Source organism: Miniopterus natalensis, chromosome 18 (genome assembly GCF_054644295.1).
Source record: "Miniopterus natalensis isolate mMinNat1 chromosome 18, mMinNat1.hap1, whole genome shotgun sequence".
NCBI lineage: Eukaryota > Metazoa > Chordata > Mammalia > Chiroptera > Miniopteridae > Miniopterus > Miniopterus natalensis.
Window position 1 is genome coordinate 26,434,164 of NC_142098.1, and position 18,854 is coordinate 26,453,017.

At 51.4% G+C, this 18,854-nt stretch overlaps 1 protein-coding gene across 1 annotated transcript in view; it reads right to left on the reverse strand.

Annotated features, from left to right (window-relative positions):
* Positions 1–789: 789 nt before the first annotated feature.
* Positions 790–18,854, reverse strand: part of WWP2 (WW domain containing E3 ubiquitin protein ligase 2) — a 108,185-nt gene continuing 90,120 nt past the window's right edge. The window contains exons 10-23 of the mRNA XM_016200820.2: positions 14,900–14,954; positions 11,395–11,476; positions 10,706–10,834; positions 10,244–10,319; positions 9,894–9,965; positions 9,606–9,694; positions 7,584–7,743; positions 6,090–6,223; positions 5,619–5,759; positions 4,894–5,014; positions 4,454–4,558; positions 3,478–3,574; positions 3,189–3,261; positions 790–2,669 (exon numbers count right to left, since the gene is read on the reverse strand). Of these exons, the coding sequence (XP_016056306.2) occupies positions 2,570–2,669; positions 3,189–3,261; positions 3,478–3,574; positions 4,454–4,558; positions 4,894–5,014; positions 5,619–5,759; positions 6,090–6,223; positions 7,584–7,743; positions 9,606–9,694; positions 9,894–9,965; positions 10,244–10,319; positions 10,706–10,834; positions 11,395–11,476; positions 14,900–14,954 (1,434 nt within the window). The 3' untranslated portion in view covers positions 790–2,569. The remainder of the gene's footprint in view (positions 2,670–3,188; positions 3,262–3,477; positions 3,575–4,453; positions 4,559–4,893; positions 5,015–5,618; positions 5,760–6,089; positions 6,224–7,583; positions 7,744–9,605; positions 9,695–9,893; positions 9,966–10,243; positions 10,320–10,705; positions 10,835–11,394; positions 11,477–14,899; positions 14,955–18,854) is intronic.

The window sequence follows — 18,854 nt, forward strand, 5'->3', positions numbered from 1 at the left end:
CCCCAAGATGAGGCTGGGGCGTTGTTGATGCTGAGTTTGGCTCAAGAGCCAGGAGAGACCGCTGTTTGTCAGCATTCCTCTAACTGGAAGTACACAGATCATTAGGGTGAGTTTTTCTGGAAGGGTGAAGTGAGCCCTAATATTGAATGGCAGTGGGGAAGCTAAAACTGAGCTTTCCAGACCAAGTGAGATCCCACCTTATGTTAACTTTTAATGGCACCTGAGAGACCCATTAGGGACCTTGGATGACAGTCAATTCTGTGTCAAACACATCGAGACCCATCAGCACGGTAATCTGTCCCATCTGAACTCTTAAGTACTCAAAAAAGTAGGTGACAAGCCCCTATACGACCAGGAACTCAAGATCAGAGAGTCCTGCCATCATCGTGGAATTCAAGAAACACCAAGAAATGTTTCTGGAATGAATAACTGCCCAGAACGCTGTCTCCAGGACCTGGCTTCCAAAGCCTGTCCAACCTGCAGCCTCACCTGTTGGGTGATCTGGCCCCACAGCAACCGCTCAAAGAAACCCAGGCCTGTCAGGGGGAGGCTAAGGACACCGAGAGGGTGCAGTGAGGCAGCTGACCAAGGGCTGACGCCAGTGGCCCCTGGACCAGGACTTGGCCCCCCATCAGAAGTGCGGCTGTCTTGGTCAATGACGCACACGCTTCTCAAAACCAACAAGGTCATGGAATTTCTGTCCCTGTCCAAACCTGTAGGGTCTGTCGGACCCAGAGGCCTCTCATCTGCGACAGTGATTTTTGGAGGAAACACGCCAACACCACCCACAGCTGCTGACTGTTTATTGCACAAGAAACTGCCAATTCCGAGGCAAGGCGCTGGGCATTACAAAACAGTCTGATGGCCAACCCAGAGCTACCGAAGGACATTCCGTGGACACCTGTTATATGTACACACATGTATGTATACACACGCGCACATAAACACACTCTGAACACACATGAGCCCAAGGCTTCCAAACTCCGCATGGCAGCTCACATCCCAACCCCTGATGTGGCGAGTTGCTGCAGGGAAGCACAGCAAATGACTCCAGGGAAGAAAAAAGGTTGAGCTGCAGTGAGCTGCGCCATTCAAATCAGCACAGACGAACAGCAGACACGGGTGTCCCTCCACAGGCCAAGGGAAAGGACACAGATCTGGGAACACAAAACTATCCTCCAAAGGCCCATGACCGGTCTGGGGGCCTGCCTGGGGTCCCAGGAAGTTGGAGCTAGTCTGCAGCTGGTGCTCAGCATAAGAACCTTGAGGGGCTGGATCGGGGAGTTCATGACAATCACGGCTTCAGCATCCCAGAGGAGCCTGTTTTTCTTGAAGATATTAATACATGGCAGAATGCCCATGACGGAGCCCGGCAGGGGCTCCAGAAATCAAGTCAGATGTGTGCAGCAACTCAGGGCCCTTCAGCCAGCTTCCATGAGCATCGTTTCCTATGTGCAGACAAAGCCTCACTTCTAGGCAGAATGAGCACGCTCTAGGGCAGCGGGGATGCACTTCATTCTCAAAAGGGGACTAACCAACCCACCTGGAGGTCTACAGCCTGGGTGACTACATCTAGCAAAGGGCGTTCTTTTCTATCAGAGGGGGCAAGGCTGGGTGGCACTCAGGGCACCACCCCCTGCCCTCTCTGTCAAGGCTAGGGGGATGAGGCTGCTGTGAGGTCAAGCTGCCTGAGCTCGCTGAACTGCTAATCTGCTTCCCAAGAGGAGCAGCTGTTCGGGAAATTCTTGAACCAACAGTGCTGGGTCCCTCAAAGTCCCAGCAACACCTGGTGCGCCAGCTCCTCAAAAGAAAGTGACAGTAGCATACCACCAACAAAACACCAGGCAACCCTACACACAAAACGCTTCAAGTTTAGGTAAAGGGAAAAGAAAGTCTGAGCTTGCCGTTTCCATCTCACTGACATCCAAGAAGCTGGCACAACCCTTGGCTGGCTGGGAAGGGTGAACTGGCCAGCCCTGAGTGGAGAGAGGGGCCTTGCCACTCGCCTCCATGGCTAGAGCCTGCGGGGGAGGGAAGACAGCCTCGATCCAGAGCTCTGGGTATGGGAAGAGCTCCTCTCTCTCAGACCTTCATTTTATACAGATCACTGGAAAAGTTCTATTTAAAACAAAACCTCTTTTACTGGCAAAGACCCTGGGCTTTCTCAGCTCAGTTACCCCGAGCGGCCAGTCTCCTTCTTGCCTAACTAGCCCAGGAGGCTGGGCTTGTGCTACAGCCCTTCGGCACAGGTGCCCTCCCTTGTACACTCACGCACACCTAGGGTTGGCCTTAGGGGAGGAGGCTCAGTGAGCTTTGCAGAGGGTCAGCCCTCCAGACTGCAGTGGGTGACGGGGTTAAGGTGACTAGGGGGCTTTATTCCAGACTGCCACCAGTGGGTAGGAGGGAGGGGTGGGCAGGGCCTCTTGAGGTCAGGCTCTGCTGCCACCAGCCTGATGACAGTGGTCCCACCATCTGCGGGGCCCTCCCAGGGGCTGCAGCCAGCAGCCTCTCAGGCAGGGAGGACTCGTGACTACATGTGTGCAGGGGACATGGGAGAGGGCAGTCTCAGTTACTCCTGTCCAAAGCCCTCGGTCTCCTCAATGGCGTAGAGCAGCTTCTCTTTCAGTTGTTCATAGCTCTTATACGGTGGGAGATCCAGACGGTTGAAACTGTTGAGAGGGGGTGGAGGACAGTCAGCATGGGGAGGTCAGGGCTGCTGGCCAAGGAGGGTCAAAAGCGTTCAGGCAACTGTGGCTCAACCATACCACCAACCAGCTGGTGAGATGCCAAAACAGGAACATCAAGGACCCTGTTTGCCAGGCCTTAAAGCTTCATGTTCCTGGACCAGAGGGGTTAGGAAAGAGGACAGGCAGCCAGGGAAATAGGAACTGGGCAAGAGGGCACTTGGGCCAGAATCTCTCTGCCTACTGGAATATAAGTGTTTTAATATTTAATACCTGGCATGACCGTCAGGGTGCATGCCTGCTGCCACAACTCCCAAAAAATCAGAGGCCCTGACAAAGGCAGCCGGGCACATCACAGCCCTCCCCTCCAACCCAGCACCCCAGAGCCATGCAAAAGTTGCTGGAGTCAAGGCCCCAAAGTCACCCTGTCCACTGGGCTGCCCTTAGGAGCTCATCAGGTCTGTGAGGTCCCACCCCACATCCCAGTAAAACCAGCAGGCTCACCAGGTGTGGCTTCTGGGCAGCCAGGTTTCCTTGCCAACCTTGTCGATGCAAAATTTCTGTGGTCCATTGCTACCTGTTATCCAAAGAAACACACCTTATGCAAAGGGACTATCCCTTCCTAAGGCAGGACCCTCTGACTCCACCCACAGATGGCTCAGCCCCAGGGGGCATAGGCCACAGACTTGCCCCTCCCACTGACTTGCTTCCAGGAAGACACTAGGTGCCACCCTCCCTTTGAGCTATCCTCACCAGCCCCCCAAGAGTGCCAGCTGCACAAGGGAAGACGCACCAATGAGTTCGGCAAATCCGCCGACAGGCAGACGGCAGGTCCCTGTAACAAACTGCAGCAGCCGGATACTTTTCTCGTTGTCCATCTCCTTCACCACCTGCAACTCCGAAAGTCAAGGCAGGTGGGTGACTCCCCTGGCCCTGCTCTTCACCCTACCCTGTAACTCTCCTCTTTGGGGCTGAGAACACAAAGCCCAGATGGCCGGAGTGACAGCCACCAACCAGGGAAACCCCAAAGCTGCTCCCTCTAAGAGGCTGTGTTTACAGAGCATTCCCCCAGTCCACGGGACAGCTGTCTCAGGAACACCTCAGACCAGTATTCTCTTCTCCTCCAAGTTCTACTTTTTAAAATATACTAAAAATGGGAGTGACTGCTTAATGAGTACAGGTTTTTGAGGGGGGGGAGACAAACTTTTCTGGAATTAGCTAATTGTGATGGTTACACAATAGTTTGAAAAGTCACCGTAAAAAGCCACTGAATTGTATACCTTAAAATGCTTAACATGGTGAAGTTTACAGTATGTAAATTTCACCTCAGCCAAAAAATTTACATATAGTTATTCTCTTTTTGTGTATTTGCTGTATTTCATAATGACAACACCACCCGCACACATAAAGGAACCAATTCATTATACACACATCGATGAGCTCAATCAGTTTCTCTGGATCCAGGCATATGCTTCCCGGTCCCACCTGGCTCCCCTCCTGCACACCAGCACTTAGAGCTGACCCCAGCTGACCACTGACACTGCTATCAAATGCACTGGCTACGACCCAGCTGCAACAGCTCCATTTGTCCTGAGACTGGGTTTTTCATCTCCTTTGGCAAGTTGTGGGGGGAGGTGAGAAGACCGTCAAAGATGGGAGAGGTGATAACACAAGGGTCCTTGGGTATGAGATCTAGCCGGGTCTTCTTTCCCTTGGTGGGATGCAGTAACACCCCTGCTGAGACCCTTGCCTGACCTGGCAGGACCCACCTGCCAGAACCACTGGATCTGCTTGCTGTTCTTGGTGTAGTGCCGGTAGATGGTGTTCTTCTGCCAGTCATTCATGTCTATCTCCTGCATGCCACACAGCATCAGCTGCAAGGGAAAGAAAGGGTGTCAGCTCTGCAATGCTGACCCCTCCCCACCAGCCCTTCGCCCATTCACCAGCAGATGGAACCACTCCAAACAGCCAATATTTCTGCTGGCAGTTTTAATCATATGGATGACACAGATCTTGCACATGGACTTCCTCAAACCAGGGCACAGGGAGGGGTGGGTGTGAGGACCCAAATCAAAGTTATTCGCCTGCTTCCACAGTACTGGGGAGTGTGGGTTCTACTGGGAGTTTCTGTGGGTCTGCAGTGAGGCTATCAAAGGGCAGTATTGCCCCAGAGGCAGGGGCTTAGGGTCCCAACAACTTTCTCACTCACCTCCAGCTCTTTCTCATCAAAATAGCGCAACCACTCCAGGGGGGCCACCTCGTTGAAGCCGTCCAGGAAGGCTTTGGTTTGCTCCTCCACGCCCCGGGTGAAACGCCAGTCAGTCAGCAGCCTAAAACCAAAGACCGGCTGTCAGTGAATCCTAGAGGAATCTGCTGAGACTCGACTTCTGGCACCGCGAGTCCTGGAGGCTACTGGCCCCAGAGCAGAACCTCTTAAACCTCACAGCAACCCGGAGATGCATGAGGCTTTGAAATCACCACCTCCTCCTCCTGCTGTCGAATGAGCCTCAGGCGTATAGATGTTAAAAGACTAAACCAAGAGACCTGAAGAACATGCACACACGTACGTGAAATAGTGGGTTTAAGCACACAGGACACAGAAACCCTTCCAGTTAGGAGAAAAAAGAGAGATGTCTAAGTTTCGGACCTGCAGTCAGGAAGTCCACCACATGGGGAAAAGGAGAGCAAACGGGAGCTGTACTGGGCTCTGGCTTTGAGCTCTGGCTCCTCCAGCTCTGGTCAGCATGCGACCAGCCATGGCAGCCATCTAAAGCCCATGTAAGATGGGAGGTTTCTATGATCCCTGGTAACCCATGGCCCACGCATGGGGCCTGGCTGAAGAGGGCACCCAGAAACAGGAGCAGGAAACCCCTTCTCTGCAGCCGCTGTGTCTCTGCCCCTCCACCCCACCTGGCCTCCTAGCACTTGACTTACATGATGTACTCCTCCTTGTTCTCCTCTGTCACTCGGATGCTCTCACCACCTTCTTTCAGCTCGTGGGTTGTCACCTTGCCCAAAATCTCCATGTCCTGGATGAAGTACAGCTCTAGGCCACACTCTTCTAGATTGTTCTCTCTGGGGGCACGAGAGCACAAGAGGGAAGAAGTCTGTCTTAGAAGCATCTTCTCTCGATCCTACTCCATCACTCACTTTCAGTGCCCATGGAACACAAGAACTCAAAGGTGGCCCAGAACCCAGGACAGTGGCCCAGGCCTTCTCCCTGATGAAAGGAGAGAATTCTGGAGCTGATCTATGGGGGCCCTAGAAGCTGAGCATCTCCACAAGAACTTGTATAACCTGGGTAAGAGGTCGGGGCCACTATGGCAGAGAAAATAAAGGCCATGGGTACCTACTCCCAACCAGAGATCCCTCTCCTCCCAACAAGGGGCAAGCGAGGGGACTCACTTGATCCAGATGATAGAGTTGTAGAATTCGGGGTCGATGGATTCCAGGTCTTTCAGGGTTGGTCTCTTGTTGAGCATCCTCTTGTAGAAAGGGAGGGTGAAGCCTGTGTCAATGAACTTTCCATGGTATAGAGCCTGTGGAAGGAAGAGACATAGCAGAGATTTGGTGTTCCCAAGGCAGGCTCTAGTATGCTCTGTATCAAAGCCTGGTCACTGTCAGTGTCCCTCTGTCCCAGAGAGCACCTCAGTCAGCACCCAGCACCCAACTGGATCCAAAGGGAGAGTCTGGGAAATAAGCAACGCTCTTTGTCCTGACTGGGACCTTGCGACAGACTCTAATCTCACCTGCAGACCACAGGGATGGAGCAGAGCTGGGTGACTCAGGAACTCACCTCTAGGCCCTCTACCTGCCCAGCATACCTGGCTGCCAGCTCCCTGCTCCAGCAAAAATGTGCCCCACACTCACAGAGAAGACTCGGTGAACACAGCTCCAGGTGGCAGCCCTGACTCACTGACGCCCAGAGCTGGGCAGTACAGGCAGCCAAAAATAATGCAGACGCCGTTGATGGCGAGAGCTGGCGGGCCAGCGGTGAGTAATAGTCTAGGGTTTTACTGGCCTGGCCTGTCGGCTTCTGGGCCAGGCAGGTCTCTAGACCTGGGAAAAATGTGCCCACTTCCTGAGCCCAACACCTTGGCCAAAAACTTCCAGACCAAGGAAAGGGACATATTTAGTCATGGGCTCTTGGGTCCTCCTGAGAGGGGAACAGGGTGAAGCAAAGGCAAGTTAGCAGGGAAACATCTCAAACTACTAAATACAGATGGCATGGGACTGTGGCTCCCATGGGCTCTCCCTCCTCAGTCCTGGTTCTGCATACTCGCAAGACACTCAACAGGATGCATGGGCCATGACCCTCTTCCTCATTCACGTTATATTCCTATTTCTAGGCGAATACAGATGATGCATGCAACTCCCCCTTCCCTACCTTGCCCAGCTCCTGATGGATGCCGCCTACATCAGGCACCAACTGGTCCACTAGGGTCTTTTCTAAGCTAGTGCAGGTTCCACATCCGCTGTCAGAGGCCCAAGTATCACAGAAGGACACTCCCAAATTCCCCCGCCCTGGGTTGTGACAGACAGTGGCACCCCCAGAGATGGGCAGCAGATGGGCAGTTATGGAAGTGCTTAGCCCATCATCCCAACACCCTCAACAGAGCACTTTTGAATATTCAGTGAAGCCGGTGTTGTGGGGGACCTGGGCTTTCACTCAACAAGTCCTCCACAGATCAGCAGGTAGAAACCCTCTCAATGCCCCTGGGTGGGCACTGAGAACTCTGAACTATCTCCAGAACTCTAGCTTTTTGCATGTTTAGTTAGGAGCACTGTGAGGATAAGGGTGGGGCAACTATTGGTTAGTAGGGTCTGGCCTCCTCAGCTGCCACTCCCCCGCCCCAGAGGTCTCACGGCAATGCATCTTACCATGGCAGTGCATCTTACCATGGCAATGAATCTGCCAATAAAGCGGAAGTACGTGAGGTGGTCAGGGTTGATGGAGGAGGCGGGGTTGATCTGCAGGCAGTAATTGTTCTTCCCAGCATATTCAAATAAACAATACATGGGGTTGAGCACCTCGTGGGACAGGAGGAAAAACCACTCTCTGTGAGAGAAGAGAGAAAAATAGGACTAGCAGGTCCTCCCTTGCACACCAGCACTGGAGGCGCGACTCTCCTCCGCCCTCCTGTTTCAGCTATTCTGGAGACACGTGTCCTGGGGAGTCGAGCCCACTGGGATCAGCACCTGGGCTAACCTGCAGTAACAGCGGGTCAGTGAACAGGGTGGGGTCAGACCCAGAACGAACAAGGACGACAGCCACACCTGAGGATGGAGCTCAGGAGAATGTGCGTGTGTGCATGCCGGCTCCCAGGTGGTGCGTTCCAGGACTTCATGTCTGATATCCTGGGCATCTTAATGGCAATGGGGCTCCTTGCACCCTGGGGGCACCATGCACAGTTGTGTAAGCTGTGCACTACACCAGGGTACTACCGTAAAATATCATAGATTTGCACATTTATTGCAACAATGTTCTTGCGACTAGCTGCCAAGTGGTTTTTTTCTGATAAAGTCAGAATATTGTGACCATTTCCCAACAAGGAAGTGTCTTGAGAAAGGACATCTTTTTCTAAATCTTGCAAAGGTGCTGTATGAATAGCAGCCACTCTGCTTCCACCCAACCTGAGCAGGCAGCATAGCATGAACACATGGTAATACGTTCCTAACTCCTGACGCATGAACTCTGTATTCCCTTGTACTTTGCCCTCCCCCCCCGCCCCCCGGCCCCATTACCAGACCTTTCTCGTACTTCCACACATTCATCTGAACCAACACCCATGCCTTAGCATCTTTTTGCACCCTGGCTACAAGCCTCAAACCAGAATTCAGAGTCCTTTTTGGCTTCAGCTAAACCAGCAGGGGGACATCCCAACGGGGCCAGTCCCTGGCTGCTGGGCTCTTTGTGGCCGAGCAGATGAGGAGTCCTTCGATGCAGAGGGTGCCCCGGTATCCTGTCCGTGGTTCTACCCTGTGGTAGAACAGCATGACGTAACCTACCATAGGGTAAAACCACTGGCAGGACACAGAGAGACAGACACACACAGGGCGGGAGCCACACCAGAAGCCCACCAAGCAGAGCCTGGAGAGGAGGTCACCAAGTCACCATGGGAAAGAGAGCAATCAATCCACCGGGGCCAACACAGAGGGCAAAGCCACCAACAAACAGAGGACCAGCAGCAAATTAACCCAACACCAAGCAAGATGTCCCCACTCTGTGAGAGGTGAGTGAACTGAGCGGTCACCACAGGTTAAGATACTCCTCCTCTCTGCCAGGGCCTTTCAGCCCCATTGTCTAAGGCAATGTTTTTTCCAGAGTCTGTTAACTTTTGTAGGTGGACTGTGGCAAGGGCAAGACAATGCTTTGGGCTCTTCTTAGGGTTGTATCAGCCATTTGAATTTTATTAATCCCGTGCACATGACATGCAGCTTGATACTGACCAAGGCCCTCTGGATTTTGACAGGGGTGATACATGTCAGGTGTACACCAAGATGCCCCACTTAACCTGCCCCAGCTGCCTTAAGAGTAGGAGACACCCATGGGTGATTTTAATGAACAGCTACATGGCACTGATAGTTAACCACTGTCCACAGATGCAGTGGACTGGTCGTTAACGTTCAGGAATAATGACATATTGGTTGGTGAAAGAGCTCTTGTCCTGAGCCCTCCCTGTAAAGCCCCCAGCCTCCTCATGACCTAGTAACTAAAGGGTTAGTACCTAGCCCAGCAGGGGATCCTGGGACCCAGCTCCAGCACCATTGGAACTGGCCATACCAGTGCCCACTCCTGAAGGAGCATAAGGGCACTGGCTGGCCATCAATTTGAGCAAGAAGGGGGCAGCTTTCTGGCCATGGGCCCAGTAGCCTGGGGAAGTGGGGTGCAGTGAAGCTTTCCCGGGGCACCGAGCTCACCTAGCAATTCCCCCGTAGTCCAGGCCCTCCTCGCCACGCATGATGATGTAGAGCCGGCGGCGCAGGTCATAGGGTTTCATGTTCATGATCTAGGGAGACAGAGCATCGTGGCCAGTCTGCCACTCTCCCTTCCATGGCAGCCTGGGGGCAGTGGGCAGACACCATTCACCAAGGCCCAGGCCTTAGAAACTTCCGTGCGGGTTTAACAGACCATGTGATAGAAGATAGGGTGGTGGGAGGGGGACTTCTGCCTGCCTCTGGTCTTAGACAACATAATTATTTTCTAACCTGCTGGAAAGAATCCTCAAAAAGTGTCTGCCTGGAAACGCTGATCTTCACATGGCTGGGGAGGGCATTTGACTGAAAAGAGAAAAAACAAACCTTGAATCAGGCCTCAGGAGGTAATTATTCAGTCTGGTCTCCTGTCTGCATGAACAGGTTTCCCTCTCTCCCTGGGCCGTGGGAGGAGAGCCTGGTCCCCAGAAATGGGAACTGGCTTCCTGGAGACATCAAACAACTGCTCAAGGTCAAACAAGTGACCTGCCCCCACCTAACCAGGCTGCTACTGGGCTGGGAAATTGTGCCGAAATAACTCCACAACCCCAACCTCCAGGGGAGGGCCCAGTACCAGAACTCACATGGCAAAGGAAACGGAACTGGTGATACTTCCACCGAAAACTTCGGTCATATGCACCAGGGGAACCTTGCTTCGTCCTAGGAAGAGCAAAGAAGTTCTGGAATCTATGTGATTTCTCAAATATTAGCAACGTATCTTGTTAGCCCTAAGGAAACCTGGTGCTATGTTAAAGACCAGTAAGGTAAGGCATAAAAGAAAGGAAGTGACTGCCATTAAAATCTTCGGCAGATATGATAAAAAAAACACACCCTAGAAATAAAGCCAGACTTGCTTTGAGAGAGAGACAGACAGACAGACACCACTGGTGTTACTCTGAATAAATAGGGTGGCCCCTTCCCTCCCTAGCCCTGCTAAAGTGGCGTGGAAATTGGCCACTAGAGGGCAGTAAGAGTAGCTCAACACAGATAAACTGGGCCTGTGCTTAACAGATAACTGCAGTCTGTCGCCTGTGGAAAGTCCTTACCCTGACTCAAACCCTGGGCGAGGATCCTTAAAGGTGGTGGTACGGGTATTGTGGTCCACAAAGTAGCGCACCCCCTCACTGGTATACTTCATCTCCCACCCTGGGGGCAGAGCTGGTTCCTGGATCATCCTGGAAACATGAGGAAAGGGGGGTTAAAGGGTTAGCCTCACCTTCTGGGCCTCAATGCTTAGGAGGCTGGGGTCTCCAAAGTGCTCCTTTCTCTCTGCTTTCACCCCAGGCTCTGCAAAACTTGAGTGTGGGCCTTGAGGAAATATACCTGGCACCACCCAAGTGAGGACAGTTCTACAGAAGAAACAGGTCATTTACTGTCTCAAGGCCAAAGAACTAGCTCTAGGTGGCCATGGCGATGGCCTGAGTGGGCACCAGCAACCCTGAGGCACCAACTGCCCCAGTCCCAGACTAGCTTCTGGGGGGTGGGGGGGGTGACATATAGGGTGAAGTCATGTTATCAGCAGCTTGCATAATCAGCACTGAGACCCTGCAGGCCACTGTCCATATGCCAGGAAGGTCAATTTAAGGACCTCACTTTTAGGCTCTCAATAGGCTGACACTCGTATGAGGCTGAAGGTCCCAGAACATTGGCCACAGAAGACAAATGCAGTCCAAGCCACTTGGCCAATGCTGGAGCTACACAGGGCCCACCCACCCCTCCCAGCCTGAGCTCTTACCCCTGGGTCCTCGGGTCCTCCCACTGGGTGGTGCGTGTGTTATGGTTCACGTAATACACCCGTCCATTGTCCTGTCTCTTCTCTGCCAGGGGGAAGACAGAAAAGAGGACAATCAGACTGGGATGCTTTGAGCCATGTTCTCTCCCCTCTGGCTGCCTCCTTCCAGGTGCTGGGTCCGACTTTCTGCGCTGTCCCCGACCTGTTAGAGAAGTGTAACCAGTGAAAGCCTGGCTCACACACATCTGTCACAGGCAAAAAAGACAAAGAGAATCTTTCCCTATTGGGGAGTGGGGGAGGGACAGACACATTTCCAACTCAGGATCAAGCACTGTCTTTGGTTTGTTGGAGGGAGGGGAGCAGTGTGGCAACATGGAGGGGGAGTGGCCGGCTAAAACCAGAGCCATAATTGCATCCAGCTGTGTGCAAAGTGGAGGCACAGCCAGCCTCCCCTCAACTGAGGTCCCACCCCCACCAGGCGCCCCTCAACCCTGGTCCCAGCCCCACCAAATCTGTGATAGCTGGTCTCTGGTGCTGCAACAGCTCTGCACACAGAGTGCAGGGACCCAGGCGCCTGTGGGGCTACATTTTCCCTTATACCTCTCTGATCAGCACTCAGAGCCTATGTACCCTCTACTTTACCTTTTTTCTCCTGCTCAAAGGGAAAGTTTTGTTCTAAAACTCTCACATCCCAGCCAAACCTCTAGGTTGCATATGTGCAAAATGCCAGGGGCTGCGGCACTTACAACACCCATCTAGTCCTTACACCTAAGTGCATCCTTCCAGACAGGGCAGTGTTGGGAGATCTCAGAAATTCTTCCTCTCTCCTCTGGACAATCTTTACTCTCCTGCCCTTTACCAGTGCACTGATGATGGCTCTGGGGTCCTCCAGGGCGGGAGTCTGGGCGTCAGGGGCAGACCCAATTCTAGGGGATTCCAGACTTTGAAAAAGGTTAAAAGAGTCACCCCATCAGCTCTGGATGGCAGGCAAAACTAAGGGCAAGGCTCAGAACCCATGACAGGTCACCTTTCCCAGGAAGTTTCTGAGCCTTCAAGGCTGTTTCTGTCTTGAAAACAAATGATGCTAATGGCCCTCTCTCACTTCCGACAACAAGGCAAAATTAAAGAAATAAAAATAATCAGTTCCAGAAGCTAAAAGGGAAACCGAACACTGAAAAGGAGCAGAACTGGGAGGCCCAGCCCCCTCCCCTCAAGTACCAGGGTGCAACATTCCCAATATCAACCCAGGCTCTTGGTCTCTGTCTACCTTACCTGGTATCCATCACTCAACAAACATTTTAAAGACACAAACAAAAGGAAAAAAAGGTGCCCAGAATTGCTATAGAGAAGCTGTGGGACTGTCCCACAGGAGACAGCTTCCCGAAAGGGCTCTGCAGGGAGGGAGGGGCTGCTCCCGGCCAGAGACTTAGCTTTGAACTAAATCCTCACCAACCACGGGGCTGGGGGCCTGTCCAGTCAGTCTGAGGCCTGCGCCCTTGCTTCTGGCAGTTCCCTGCATGGAGGGCCTCTCATGGTCCACCGGAACTGCTTTGCTGAATACAACTTCATTGTGGGGAGGCCAGGAGAGTCCTTGAGAACATCTAGCTCAACCTCATTTAGGGAGAAATGGACTCGCGAACATTCGGTCATACGCCCAAGGTCAGGGCAGCTGAAGAGATGTGGATCTAAAACTGAGAGGTCCTGAGTACTGAGCCGATGCTCAGGAAGGACCATGGGGTCTCTCATGGGGGAGCAGAAAGGGATGCAGGACTGACAGCAGAACACAGTAGACTTGACAGAAGTCTCATGCTAAATGCAATTCTCATTTAGTTTTGCTGCTCTTTCTGTTCAACTCTCCCTGGGGAAGTGGCCCTGCACCGGCCTTGGAGAAGCCAACACAAAGCCCAAACGATCTGATTAGGAAGATTCCCTGGCCCTTGGCCAGATGTTCTTCTTTCTCAGGTACATACCATTGTCGTCTTGTGTGTTTTCCTCCTCATTCGTAAACAGCACTGACTCCAACCATGGCCCCTACTCCCATCTCACATATTTCACACTTGGCTTCTGGGAGCTGTTTATAAGTCCCTATAGCTCCTCTTACTTGGTGATCATCATTTAGCTAAACCGGTACAGAATAAATTACTTGACTACAGAGAAAGGTACCACTCTGGGTCCCCAGCTCTGGGTCACAGTGTCTACTGGCTGCCAAATAGCATTACAGAGTCCTGTTTAATCTGTTGAGTTTCCCCCTATCTGGCTAGGAACTCTATACTGGACTCCCTCACATTTGACTTGCTGCCAAACTCTGAGATAGCAATGGCCTTTCATCAGCTCAGGGAGCAAGGTAGATCACATGCATTTGGAAGGGATTCCCCAGGAAAATCAAGAATTGTGTAGAGGCCTCCCTGATACATCCCACTAGGAGGAGGAGGTCCCTCCAGTGTTTGGAATGCAGTGGTCATTCACTAAGTGATACCCTACAGGTCCTAGGGGGTTGATGCAACCTCGTAAATTACTACCAGGGAGTAGTTGTGTCTGCACCATGAGGATTAGATGCTCAACCTGTCATTGTCAGCTTCTCCATCTTCAATGGGGAGCACGCCCCTGCCCAACTTAATACCATCTGTGAATACCACCAAACCTGCATTTACTGTTTTCTACTGCCCTAACCAATCAATTAAACCCAAAACATGCCAATTCCTGCCAAAACGGTCCTCTTTAGCTCCCAGGAACTCTTGCCGATTGAACAAAACCCTGACCCAGCTCAGAGAGCTACAGAAAGCCCTGAGTCTCACCATCTCTAATGACCCCTTTTTGCATGACCATGCCTTCCTGAAATAGCCATAAAGTCTGTAATTTCTCTCAAGTCATAGATGCCCATCTAACTCACTATTGCAAATCACACCAAGGACTTAGAATAGGTAGGAGGCAGCTGCCAATGACAAGGAGAATCCAGTGATGTACTTTCATAGAGTTGCCACCCCATGCTCAGCTGGCTTCCCTCTGGCCCCTTACACAGCTGTGTCCCCCCAAAAAGTGAATTCCATTAGTCAAAATTAGGCTGAAGTCTTCCAACATCTCAGTTGCAAAGGAAGGTTTGGTAAGGTGCCTCCTTTCAATCACATGGCCACAGACCTGAAACAAATGCATCTGGGAGTCAGCCAGCATCAAAATGTCTTAGTGACAGGATGGATTGTTGGGTAGACACCTTGAAAGTCAGACCAAAACCCAACAGTACCACAGCCACTGGGGACTTCTTTCGTAGGGTCACCCTCCTTCAGCTACGGCAGGTGAATGCTATAGCGTAGGAGAACTCCATTACTTTCCCAGCCTTCTGGCTCCATTGCCTGCAATTTCTCTGACGGGGCATCCCCACAGAGCATGCTGGAGAGAAGTGAAAGGGGAAACCGAGGGAGGGGAGTGAGGGAGACTCTCAGGGAGGGGACAGAGCACGGTGGAGCATCAGCTGAGGGAGGCTAAGGGCACAGAAGCAGGGCTCAGTACTTACCCCAGCCAGGAGGGAGGGGGCCCAGTGGGTCATGGTCGGTTGAACCGCTCGAAGACTAAACACAAGAAACACAGCAGAACACAGAAGTTAAAAAAATGCCAATGGTTAAAAATAAATTCATAGATAAAACTAAAAATGCCAACAATTCATTTCCACATCTGGGCTCTTTGTAGAGGAGATAGTGGGGCCTTAGGTGGCATCTGCTCCCCTCAAAGGTCTTTTCCAAAAAGAAAAACTGAAAAAGAACCCTGCGCACAGAGGACCCAGATAGGTTTTGGAAAGGGTGGAGTAAGGGGGAGGAAGAGGTGCGCAGATGAAGGTGGGCCAGGGCCCGGGAGGCAGCGGGCTGGCCCCAGGCATGGCCGAAGGGACCAGAGCCGGACTGCTGGCGAGCTCAGCCAGCCCAGTGCCTCTGCTCAGCTCCTACTCCCCGCGGCCAAGGCAACTGAAATCACCACCACCTCCAACTTTCTCCAAGAACCACACACGGGAGGGGAAAAAATATCGCAGGCCTTTCCAATGAAATCATTCCCACAAGCCCTGCCCACGCCCAGAGCTTCCTGGCTGGGGGCTGGGCCCTCCTCCCTCCACCTCCCTCCTGGGTGCGCTGGGAGAGGGAGCAGGGTGTGCAGCATCAGCCCAGACTGAGGGCACATTCATGCCCCAGGCCCCTCACCTCCCCCAGGAATGTTTTGCTTCCCTTCACAAAGCACCTTTATTCTCCTCAGCCTGAACCTGAAGTTGCTCAGTGTTCTGCTTGTGCCTGTCTGGGAGGTGGGGCTGGGGGCGAGGTGGCAAGAGAGAAGGGGAGACAGGAGAAAGGAAGGGGAGCTGACTCCAGGACTTCATGGTCGCTGTTTACATTAGAACCCCCCACCCCCAGCCAAATTCTGCTGCAAGGTCCCTAGGGCAGGGCTGCAGTGGACCGAGAGTTCTCATATCCTGCGGGGAAGGGGGTGCTGTCAGAAAGTCTTCATAGTTAAATAAAACAAGTATTGTTCTGAGCTTTCCTTCTTTCTCTCTCTCTCTCTCTCTTTTTCTGAAACATTTTTATTTCACTTACTAAAATTTAATCGTTACATTAGGGGATCAAGTTCTCAATGCAGACTTCGAGCTGCTTGGCTGGCCCCTTTGGAGCCACACACAGGCATGAGGATGAATGGAGCTCAGTCTCGGCTTGAGAAAACATTGGTGGAACTCAACTGCCAACGAACCCCCTTTCACAGCCACCCTCCACCCCCCAGCTGAAAGGACAGAGAAACCTTCTTTCCGAGGTGGCAGCACAAGCAACTCTCCCAAAGCAAGTTCCAACAAAGACGTTTAAGTCTTGAAACCATAGGTTCCTTGATGGGACAGAGCCCCCTTTCAGCAACGGGCCTCCAACCCAGCAGAATGAAACTGCACCAAGGTGTGGGAAGCAGGCTGTCCTCGATTTAGGGCACGTTACTGCCAGTGTAACGTGGAGGACGTGCTCAGTACCTCCACCACAATTCAGGTTTGTCTGGTGGTTACTGAAAAAGACCTCCCGAATTCACAGCGGTCATTTTGTTGGGTGTGGGGTGCAGCATCTCATAAAACCCAAGTTCCTCCAAGTTTGTTTTGTAGTTCATACATACGAACAGTAGGCACAGAACCTTTTGGCAACAGAAGGAAAGGACCTAACGTGTGAAACACGCATGCATTTCAGATAACGAAGCCAAATACAATGCTGCGGGGTAAGTACTGAGCTGGAGCAATGACCGTGCAGAAGAACCACAAAAAAGGTCATTTTAAGAACTGAAAAGAAGCATTTGGTGCAAAATTGTTTGCTGCTTCAGGTCTTTTTTTTTTGGAATGAGTGGACAATCTGCAAAGCATTCAGGTGCTCTGATGGGATATTAGCTCCCAACTGATACCAACTGGTTTCAGTGGACTTATAGGCATCTATCGCTTAACTATATAAATCAAAAGACCAAATGTCTTTACTAACAGCCTCTGTGCCCTGCACTAAACTACAAACAAAAAATATTTATCAGCTAGCAAATATTCCCTTTCCCAATACCATGGCACCTAGGGTATAGGCACATGACTTAAGAGCAGCCAACCAGATGCACCCACACTGAACTTGCAGGGACCGACATGAAAGCATGGGGCTGTTGGCCACGTCTCGCTGCTGCAGTAGCGGCTACAGCCCATTGGGGCATCAAGTATTCAATAGCAATGGAGGGGGCGATGTCCTACGCAAACTATTCTTTTGCCTGGCCTACCCCTGGTTTTCTGCCAGAGCTTGGTTCTTCATCGTTCTGTTAGTTCCGTTAATTCCCATTTGATAAATTCTTTTTCTGCTTAAGTTTAACCAAGTGGGTTTCTATTAGTCATCAAAATGAACACTGACTAGTATACAAAACACAGGGAGGAGAATAAAAAAAATGATCAGCCCTTTTCTTAATCCATGGCTTTTTAACGTCACAAACTTCATACAGTGTCGGCCCTCTTTGTTAAATTGTTGTTTTTTAAAAATTTCTTCAGCATCCTCCTCTTCCCACCCTATCAGATGCACATCCCCAGCACCTGGAGAAGAGTGAAGAGGAAGCAGAGAGGGAAGGGGGAGAGACCAGAGACAGACACACACGAACACATGAAACAGAGTCACTGGAAGCCAAGATGCATTAACAATTTTACCTCTTACAGTTAAAGCAAAGTACTTGACTATTTTGGATGTTTCTTCTCTAATGTACATAGTACAACGTGAGAAATAAGAAAAGGAAGTTGACAGAAGCCAAGGAGAAATAAAAATAAAAGCTACCCATCATGGCCAGGAAACCAAAACCCCACATCTCTAGTGAGCCAACCAATTGCCCCTTCCCTTCTACCACACTTCCCCGAAGTGAATGATCCCTGGCACACAGTGGAAAATTGCAGAGAAAGGGGCATGGAGGGATTATAGTTAGAAGAGAGATCCTAGGATGTGCAGGTGACTCTAAGAGACAATGCAGTTTCCTTTATTACTAGGAACAGAAAGGAAAGCTGCTGAATAATTTTCTCGGTGAGTGTCCCTGGGTTGGGAGATCCGGGGTACAGGCCATAAGCCAAACAGCTCACGTGAGTTCAATTCCCTCAGGGAATAAGCAGTAAGTTCCAGCAATATTTTAAGATACAAACTCAGAAATAAAGAATGTCTAGTAAATACAACTGAGGGCAAGAAAGGCTCTGGGAAGGGTATAAAGGTTACAGTGTGGAAGGCAGGCTCCTTTTTTTTCCCAATGATACACTCAGTGGGTGCAGAACAAAACCCAGGTGCTTGAGAATTCAATCCAAGGGGCCCTCTGCGGAGTAAGAGCCAAGCTATCTATTTCTGGATAATGCAATTTGGCGCCCTCACATTAGGAGCCAAAGAATGATTTGCATCAATCCTGCCGACACTAGATACCTCCTTCAGTTATTAGGAGAAGACCAAAGTGGGAGCAAAGGAAGAGGTATCACAGAAATAGCAGCAGATGTGAGACGGGTCCCGTCGCAATGCACAGTGTGCACGGCCGGGCCCAGCATCCCCAGTGGATGCAGTGGGAACCCGAAATAGAGAGCAAAGTGAAAGTGCACAGTGAACACAAGCATGTGAACGACGATCATGAGCAACAAAGGCGCTGGGAGCTTAGGAAAGGAAAACATGTCAGAAGTAAGGGAGCAGTAACAGAGACTGAAAAAGGTGTGTATTGAGGCAGACAGCAAGAAGGAATTGCAGGATGCGATCTGGGATTCCCTTGGTTTCCATTTTGAACTGTATTTTGTGTTCTTTGCAGGGCAGCAAAGAACAGGTCTCACTTTCAGCCCCACAGGAGGAGGAGGAGGGGAAGCCACTGGTATAGTATCAGCTCTTAAGTCTACCAAGTCAAATCCTGGGCCAAGGCCAAACCCCAAAATAACTCCATGAAAGTAACTCTTCTTACTTGTAACCAGGACATGGCACCATAGCAAA